This window comes from Montipora foliosa, chromosome 9 (assembly GCF_036669935.1).
Source record: "Montipora foliosa isolate CH-2021 chromosome 9, ASM3666993v2, whole genome shotgun sequence".
In the NCBI taxonomy this organism is placed as follows: Eukaryota; Metazoa; Cnidaria; class Anthozoa; order Scleractinia; family Acroporidae; genus Montipora; species Montipora foliosa.
This window is the reverse complement of record NC_090877.1, coordinates 44,407,205-44,417,204: the sequence shown is the minus strand read 5'-3', so window position 1 is coordinate 44,417,204 and position 10,000 is coordinate 44,407,205. Positions and strand designations below refer to the sequence as shown.

The following is a 10,000-nucleotide window of genomic DNA, read 5'->3' as shown; positions in this document are numbered from 1 at the left end:
TCTCCTTTCATTGAGTAGATTACTGCATAGCTAGTCCAATTGAAATCTAGAAAGAAAATGGTCAGCAGAAGATAATTACATCCATACATACATATAAACATACATTTATTTGATAAGTAGGTTTAAAATATGCAACTCTACAGCTGATGTGGACCTACTAAAACTACTATATTAAAGTCTAAATAAGAGAAATAGAAATTTACAATACAATTGTCATATAGCAGAAAATAATGATGTGTAGCACAATCACCGTACCCACTTGGGGGTGACTCAGAAACATTTCCTGATTTATTCAGTTTAACGTCTTCAATGAAGCTATATTTTTGCTGAATGCTAAGGTTATCCTTGTTGATTAGCATACAGGGTGTAAAAAGGGTAAGCGACTTTCCTTTCTTGAGAAAACAAAGGAAAAGGATAGAAAAATAGGAAAATTTTGAGTGTAACGCGTAACACAATTTTCAAATTGAAAGTCTTCAAAACCATTTTTCATAAGAGAGAACAATTATGTGGATTAACGGACAATAACCAGTGATAACACGCAGTAAATACTACATATGAGCCAAATTAAAACAGTTCAAGTTTATTAAAACACATTAAAAAGATTCAAAATTCCGTAGTTTCCTTACTGTAACGCTGTGTTTTGGAATTCTGGCGCTCACTAGGTTATAGTTTGAAACAAGTCTTCAATTGATATCTGTGGCTTCAAAACCATCTGAACTAAATGCTCATACCTTGTGCTTTAACGTGCAGAAAAATTAGTTTGAGGGATCCACTACGAATGGAGAAATCACTCCTCAAAACAGTCGCTACGCTTTTTCTGTTCCGCAATTACGCAATAATATTTTTCGAGACCACTTCTTTCAATGTTGCTCCTGCTCCAACCAAGGCGTAAGTGGGTTCCAACCAAGCATTTTCTGAATGCTCACAAGTTCCACTAGCTATTTCCACAGTTTCGTCATCGTAGCTTTCAGGGTCGCGAAAATATTAGCCTTTGACTGAGTCGCTACGTTTTTTTTAACATGCCGGGTCATATTGAACCTAGTCTTGAGTGCCAGTGAACATCACAAATCTACTTCGCAAAGAAGCCATGATTTCCATGTGCTTCACAACGCTTGGTAACCTTTCCTCTATGGATATTATTGGGAAGTCCACAATGTCTTTTCAGGGGCAATTTTCAGGAAATTGAGAGAGACATCTGCTCTGACCTCAAATTGTAAAGTGGAGCAAAAAAGTGGAGCAGGAAGCCAGCGTTTAGGGTGTCAATAGAACTAAATGAGGGGATGCTATCCTCCATGTAGTGAAAGCTTTCTGTTTTTACTTTTTATTTGCCTCAAAATTGACTATCTGTATGAAAGACCACGCCTGCAAGGGGTCATGGGTAAATCAAAAATTTAGTTTTAACGGACCAAACATTAATATTTTCCGAACAATTAGAAAGATATGTAAGTCTGGGTGTGAAATAAGCCAAAATAAGTGATTTTCACCCCAATAAACACAATTTCACAATTCTTAGGTATGTTACAGAAATGGGTACCGTGATCATGCTACTCATCAATATACAAATATAAAAATAAAAAGAATGGTCAATCATTTAAAAATAGTTAAAATCAGGGTTCTCATTATAATTAACAGAGCATTCCTTTTGGAAACTGATGTCCCTGACATAGGTCTTGATCGATTTTATCTTTGTTTTAAAAGAGAGAGGATTTTCAAGCTGCTTGATAGTGTCAGGTAAGGAGTTCCAGGCAATTGCAGCTCTGTGTTTAAATGAACGACGACCCTGTTTGGTTCTTGGCCTATATAGCGAGATACAACAACATTATTTAACGATTTCCTAAGACTATAAGAAGAAGCATTCTTAACAACTAGTCTATTTACATCATCTACTGTAATTCTACATTATAAAAAGCTCTAAGCGTTACATTTAAAATATGAGAACAAAAATATTTCAGTGGCATCCAATTTGCATTTGTGAGTACTGTTTCGTCTTCCATGTCGATCTCTAGCTTGGTAGTTTGTGGATAAGTCTTGCTGCTCTAAGGTGGATTAGTTCTAGATCTTTCATCAAATAATCTGAACAAGAGCCCCACACAATCATAGCATATAATGCGCTTGGGCTTACAGTTTTGTAATAAATTGTTTCTAGAGTGGCTTTTGATAAAAAGCTTAGTGTCGCAACATTTTTACTTTAGAGCTGTATGAGGTAGAGACTGATTTTACATGATTGGCCCAGGAGAGTCTTTCATGAAAGACTTATATGCCAAGACATACAGTACAGAGAAAGATCTGTATCCAATGGTTTTGTCTCCCCAAACTAAAGGCTTCAGGCAGGTATATGTGTGTAAGTGAATCAAAGCTTCAAGCTGACTGCATGTAACCGTGCATATTGTCACTTGTCGGGTGTCTTTTTTAAATCGAGGCTTAATTAATACTTGGGCTACTTACTGTTTTAGTTCACATAGTTTTGAAATCCAAAGAAAATTATAAAAATTGCATGATTTTTTGGTCATAGTAGCACTTAAAAGTTTTCTGAAGTATGGTCCCTAAGGGTCTGATTACATGTACAGTGTACATGGCTCCAGAATTTCAGCCTGGGTTCTGAAAGAAATCCACTTGAAATGAAAGTGACGATTACATGGAGCAGGTTTCAGCCGGGACTGAAAATCCTAGCACGCAGTTTCAGAAACCTTGCTAGAATTTTCAGCCCGGCCAAACGGGCTGAAAAATATGCAAAAAAGTCCTTGTAATCGAAAAGAAATTTCGGCCTGTGCTGAAAAAATAATGAACGTGAGCATGTGCATCAATTGTGTTTTTGCATCTCAGTAAATTTTCTCACACAAATTTGCATTTTGCGCCAGGCTGAAATTCATCATGAAATTGCAACAAAATTTCAGCCCGGAGGGCAGTGTGAAATTTTAGCCTGGGCTGAAACTCACCATGTAATCAGCCCCTATAAGGAAGAGTAGTCAATACAAAAAAAAAATTGCATGCCTTACTCTTTCACAGTGATCTACATGTATGTCTGTGCTAGGAGAAGGAGCAAGAAACCGCCTGCAATCAACCCTGCAAAATGTGCACCTGGTATGATATTTTACCCATTGGCTATAGAAAATCTTGCTGGGTTTTTGCATGTCCATTTGTATTCAAATGATCATTCGAAAGTCAACCCCAGTGGAAAGAAGCTTCTCTTAAATTCACCAAACTGCCTGCTACTCAGACTATCGCCTTTCTCAGTGAATTTTTCGAAAGATGGAGCTCAAATTCAGCGAAGTTATGGCCACATCCCTAATCCATTGGATGCTGGTGTTTTTAAGGTGAGAATTACACTGGTTTGGCGTCAGTTCCAGCTTGAACAAGTCGAGATCACCAGCTGGCGGCTGGGTGCTGCCTACCTTGTAAATGTCTTGACTACATGTATCTAACTGTCGGTCTATAAAAGATCTCACAAAATGACACCTCTAACAGCTCGAAACGACCAAAACAATATAACACAGGACTCAGTTGACACTTTGTTTGATCTTTCATTGAATTATTTGCTTTTAAACTTTCTTGCCAAGCAAATTGCAACTGCGGTAATGTATTTTAATACATTGACTCCCAGGGGTTCCCCATTGACGAGTAAAATAGTCTGGCGTTAGACAGAGTAAAATACTAAGTCTGGTCGGTTTAGGCCGGTTTGGACGTCAAAGTGTTAATCCTTCTACAGATCAATAACAACGTTACTGTTACACTAACAAAGGGTGGTCTGCCTGCGCTTGGAAGGGTAACAAGTTTAAGGCATACAGTGTACATGTATCAGTAGGAACTTTTTCATGCAGGAAAGTCTTTTAGTCAGTACTATAATCTTCTGAAGTTACTGCAGAGACAAAAGAGACAATGTGGTCACCGTGAGGGCAATAACAAACCTCCTACTTACCAGTTGTTGATGGGTCTAAAGGTTTCCACAAAATCTTAAGATTAGGCCTGTATGTTTTGAAGTCAACTTCCAGTCCCTTTACATTTTGTGGATTTGGATACTTGCATGAGTGTTTGCAATCTGTATGACAAGGAAGAGATACATGTAATTGTTGCATGTTAATGTTTTTCACTATATTATATGTAATATTTGCACATATCAAATTAAAGGAGTACTTCTTATTTTGCCTAGTTCTGTCCTTTGTAACCAGTTGGAGTAAACATGCAGTCACATAAATAAAAGAAACTGTCTTTAAGTTTAGATTTATTAATTTTTAAAATCTCATTAATATTAATTTATACTCCAGACTTTATAATCAAGCTTTACTCAAGCTTAAAGAAGTGTTTTTCAGCATTAGTGTTTAACTTCATAAATAGATAAACCGATAAATGAATATTAGATAGAGACCAAAGGGGTAAGTGTGAATGTGACGTATATATAACTGGCCCATGTGAGGCTCAACCCCTTATAATAGGGTTGGCCGTAGGTACAGATCTTACAGTCACATGACTTGCTAGCTAATTACAATTATTATTAATTGTTATTGTAATTATTATAATAATTATTATGCACAGTCATCAGAGAGGAGGAGCCACTCACTCACACTAGGACAGTTTAAAGGGGCAATGTCATGCTAAATTTGCTTTTTTAGGTCAAAACTGGGTAAAAATCTAAATTAGTACATTAGCTCAAACGTACAGTACAACATTCCTGACAACCCTATGAGAAGACTGAAATGAAATGTATTTATGACACAAAGAGTTATTCTGTTTAATTTGGGGCGACTTTCTGAAGACATGCATGCGGTCTCTAAACTCAAAAGAACTGGCCATTTTTTCCAAGTTAGAATCCATCCTGATCACTCCATCCTTGGCCGCAAACAACAAAGAATAGCTTCAGTGCACTTCAGTGGTTATTGGTAACAAAACTACAGCATTATTTTTTGGTCTTCATTGATGCAAAAGCATCTTTCAGTGTCCTGAAGTTTGACTAAAATAGCGTGACACTGCCCCTTTAACTAGGCCTGACATTATTAGGTTTGAATTTAGTTTGAAGAAGAATGATTCAGGGTTAGGTTAAAGTTAACATTTACATTGAATATTTTATAGTGGATCATGATTTATTGGGGCTGGCGCACAGCTGGCTCATATATATATTATTGTCCACACTCTGGACAAAGAAATCACATGCACTCCTTCATTGATCTTTCGATTACAACCAACATTTACTGAACCATTATTTTCAAATGTTAAAAGCTAATATTGCTTCCAACTATGCCAAGTAAATTGGAACACTGCAATATGTACGGGGTATGTGTTCAAGTAGCTGTCAATGAGGGCAAAGTATTTTGTTAAGGACACCAAAAGTAGGGATCAATTCGTTTTACTTTCCTAAGGGTAATTCCAAGGATGAAACTGCCAATAAACTCCTAAATTAAAGCTGTACTTAAGCTATTTAAGTAAGCCTGTGTACCTAGATATAGCTCTTAATATGGCATAAAATAATTATGGTACAATAGTTCTTCTTTAATTTACTGTAAATTTTAGAAACTCACCGTATACTCTAGCTGATGTCCAGGCCATATTGTCTGCACTTACTACTGAAACATGTACTATCTATCCCAAAAGACAGCTTTTAACAACCACTCCTCTGTGTCATCGCAAGAAGAATCTAATATTGCTTACTAAATAAAATGAAGTATAAAAAGCAGAATGTTAAAATGTATTGAAAAATGCAACAAGTAAAGATATCAACATTATAGATATTATCCTATGCTGCCAAATTAAAACATACATCTGTAAGAAGTGTATTACACTGTACATGATTGGCCCAGCAGGTATCAAGATCTTTTCTCACTGCACTGGTCACGATCAACCACAATGATTATTTAAAACAAGTGTGTGGGTTGAACAGTTGTAGTAGACAGGGCATGTGAGTAGACAAGAAGCATCAAGGCCCACGCAAAGCAAATACATGTACCATCTATTCCACTGAATGGTCTTAATTATGATCAATTGGTCTCAGCTGTAATGTGGTTTTTAATTTAGTGTCGAAAGTAATTATTATTTAAATTGCTTTGGTTTTGTATTACTTCACTCAGTGATTGGTTCAAAGTTCTCGCACGACTTTTTCAACCAATCAGAAGTGAAACCAAAACCAAAACCAATATATTAACACATTCACACCTCAAACGCCCTAAGACACCCCCAATTAACGAGTAAAATCGTCTGGTGTTAGACAGAGTAAAAGCCACGTACAAGTCTCACTCCCAGGGGGGGTCAATGGGTTAAGCCTCACTTCCAGGTGTCAATGGTTTAAGGGTACAGACAGGGAATTTTGCTTTCAAATAATAAAATAATAGAAAATACATAAGCAGCTATAGTAAGGGTAAAAAGGAGGGAAGAAAAGGGGAACCGACACAGAAAAAGGGCTGGGCTGACGAATAGGGTAAAAGAGACTCTGCCATGGGTCGAAAATTCATGGCGTTGGGCAAGCGTGGTGGTTGCTTAGCAACAAATCCTCAGGTGATATGTCATGTTGTGCAGGCTCACATAACAACAGCCAAATTAACTGCAAAAGAATGTGCTGTGTACCACACATCTCTTTATAGTTATTATTCCGCTGTTGTTAATTGAGCTCACACAACATAAAATATCACGTGAGGATTTGGTCACTAAGTAACCGCAGCATGTGCTCAACACAGTTAGTTTCGACCAATGGCAGAGGTCTCTTTTCCCATACTCGTCAGTCCAGCGAACGTAAACGAATAGAACTCCGCTAGCAGAGAACGAGTGTATTTGAACTGCACAAAAGCCATTACCTTCAAGCACAATAAATGCAACTAGGACAGTAGCTGAAAGAAAGCTTGAAAAAATTCCATTTAAGTTTTAAATTTTCAGGCTGCTTTTGGCAATGATCATCTCTAAAAATTGATTTCACGTTTTTGTGTTGCAAACCGACCGTTCATATTCTGTGTTATGCAGTGTTTCTTTGATTTGAAAATAATGCAAACCTTAAATCTGTTCAACCAAAGGACCACAAGAAATGGGGGTATTCAAACGAAAGGACTCCACTGAAGCGGTAAAAAATGTAAATATGATATCAATCCCAAGTGCATGCCACAAATAGGTTTGAATCACAAGGAAGCAAAATGTTTCAACCATACAAATTCTACCATACTCATTCTGTGAAGAGCTTATTAAACATCTAAACCAAAGCATGACATTTATACATGTACACTCAACAGACGAAGCCCATCTTCTTGCAGTGACCGTACACAAAATTTTCTCAGGGTCTTAATTCTGAAGTGCACTTCCAGGATCTGGAAGTCCATTGTGATTGGTCTATGTAAATTCCAGCTCGTTTCAGCAGACACTCGTGGGGGAGGAACATGTCACGAAGCCCTAAGGGTGCACCATAATTTGCCAACAAAATTTTTTTTGGATGTTATGCCTTCCGGTGAGGTAGTTACCTTTGCTTAATTTTTTTGGGTCAATGCTTGAATGAATTGCATGAAATACGAATGAAAAAAAAGACATTATCAAATTATTCTGTAGGAAAAAAAACGATTTTGGAATTATAATTTTTTTTATTTTTTATCTGACATGATTTACATAAACGCCGACAAAACGTACGTACATTAATTAATGTTGCAATAATAAAAAAAGCTCTTACGATTTCGGTTTTCAACAAAACGTATCATAAAGTGATTGAATTTTAAGCTGTTTGAATCTCCTTTGCAGTGTGGAGAAAACGCAATAAATGCATTTCCAATAAAATCCCAGTTATTAGGTACAGTTCCCATACAAAGCTTTAAAATCGTTCGTTGGGCGCTCCATCGATATCAACGATTAGAGACAATTAAATAAGTGATCGATGTTATTCAAACCACTTAGAATCGAGATATACAGAGAAAATATTTTCACTTCGTTGCCATGAGTGAGTGTAGTGTCTGACTTTCAAGTTACTAAAAATTATTGACTTACAATCTCCTAACAAGAGAAAAAACATGTCTTCGTTTTCGTGATGCGAGCTTTGGCGAAATATGGCCATTTCGCCAAGTGTTGATACTTCCCGTTGCCGCGCGTAATTTTAATATATATTTTCAAACAGGAAATTAATACTGCTGCAAATAAAAGTGGGTTCTGCACACATTGACACATATTAGAAAAATTAATGATTATTCAGATTATTTACTCACGCGCGGGTATTTTAGCTAGCTAGTGCTTTACACCAGATACAACCCACGCCATTTTTTTACTGCAGTAAAGGTTTATGGTCAAAGGCGAAACGCGAATGACTGCAAGGATGAAATAGATATCGTGGCCTGGTTATAGTTAAGGGAACTCACCAACGTGGTGTTTGAGATTCGTTGCGAAATTGTAAACGCTGTTGTCATGATTGGGAACTTAACAAGTACACCTTAATATAATTAAGGGTCAAACAATATTTTCGCTCGCTTTAACTATTTGATAAAAAGCTGCAAGTATCAGTAAATACTTCGCGGGGTATTTATAGCCTGCGTATGTTCGATCTCCGCCTGGAAAAAGAAAGGAAACGGCTGCTATGCATGCTAGGGGTATTTTATGAACGCAACGCACCTCGGCTTTTTAGAAGTAGCGGAGCTCACCGATTCTCTGGTTGCTCATGATCATCTCGCTGTTTCCAAACGTCCGGATAGCTCCGACTTGTTACGATTCTATTAATGGAATGCAGCGAAGCTCTGGCACCCAGAGAAACCCATACTTAAGGCATCAGCAGCTTGAAATAAGTGAGAGGAGGTAAAATCTTGGATCTTCAAATACCGTGCAAATACCGTGTAAGTGATGGAATCAGTTGAGCTGAACTGACACGGAAGTTGCTGCCATCATGCTTGTCTGTCAAACTTGTCTCCGCTGATTGACGTCATCGCTTTGGGAACCCTCTCCAATAAATGAAGAGTTTCTAATTTTGTTTACCATTTCCAAAAATTACCGGAAATTTCAGTGGCAATTAAAACGTGTTCCATTTACTAACTCAGGTCCGTTCGCCGCCAGATGATTGCGATTTGACGTGCCGAAATAAAAATTATGGCCGAAAATATATTAAATTACAAATGTAAACCGTGTATATTTAAAATATACTCGACCCCACAAGCTTGTAAGCTTTAAATCCATTCGTGTGTAAATAAAGGTTCTTATGTTTATGTTATGTTATGTTATGTTATGCCGTAATAGACTGGAACTGATAAGACCTCTCAAAACTTGTATTTCCATCGGAAAGTTTCCAACGGGAAATAGGACTACCTTTTCAGACGTCCCGCTGCTCCCGGAAATTTTCCAGTGGAACGAACCAAAGAGTCGTTTTCCACTTACAAACCAACCGAAATTCATTCTACCTCCATAGATTTCTTCGTTGGCTGGTCATATGGATTTGTTCAGGATCATAAATAATCTTTATTCTTAATACTTGTCTGCCTGACAGCATATTGAAATTGAGAGATGAATTTACATGCTGACAAGAGAAAATAAATCACTTTATTTTCTCTTGATGCTATAATCATCAGACATGAGGTTTGAGACGCACCCCACAGAGAATCACCAATTTTTAGGCAGGGTTCAAGAAGAAAGACGTTTGACAAAAACGATACGCATCATAAAGAGGAAATGAAATGGCTGATCATTCAAGGACCTACCCTTTAGCAGAATCACTGTCACCAGAAATGATGCCCAGGACCAGATTCATCCGTTTCACAGTTGTTTGGTTTCGTTGGAGTCGTATTCTCTACGCAGTGGTTACTTCCGAGTTTTAAAAGAGCTATTTTAATATTTACCTTGGTTTAAGAACAGCTTTTAGGAATATGAATTAATAGAGCGAGTTTCAATCGAGTGTCGTAAAACCAAAACCAAAGTAATTACTTTGGCCAATCAAAAAAGACGGAGACAATCCAGTAGACCAATCAAAACTCGAAGTAATTACCCGTAGCCGACACAAAGCGTGGGAAAACGAGCGTATCGTAAAAACATAGACTGGATTTGTAAAACATGGATTTGTAAAAAACATGGA

The 10,000-nt window shown here is 37.3% G+C and overlaps 1 protein-coding gene across 4 annotated transcripts in view; it reads right to left on the bottom strand.

The window, feature by feature from the left end:
• LOC137970132 (uncharacterized) overlaps positions 1-9,886 on the bottom strand; it is a 25,688-nt gene extending 15,802 nt beyond the window's left edge. The window contains exons 1-4 of one of the 4 annotated variants that reach the window (XM_068816617.1): positions 9,630-9,886; positions 5,511-5,639; positions 3,917-4,036; positions 1-46 (exon numbers count right to left, since the gene is read on the bottom strand). The exon at positions 1-46 is cut by the window's left edge and continues 31 nt beyond it. In XM_068816617.1, coding sequence (XP_068672718.1) covers positions 1-46; positions 3,917-4,036; positions 5,511-5,538 — 194 coding nt within the window. In that variant the 5' untranslated portion in view covers positions 5,539-5,639; positions 9,630-9,886. Of the gene's footprint in view, positions 47-731; positions 963-3,916; positions 4,037-5,510; positions 5,640-8,556; positions 8,863-9,629 lie in introns of those variants that run through there. The other 3 variants (XM_068816614.1, XM_068816616.1, XM_068816618.1) reach the window with 3 other exon arrangements.
• Positions 9,887-10,000: the final 114 nt, after the last annotated feature.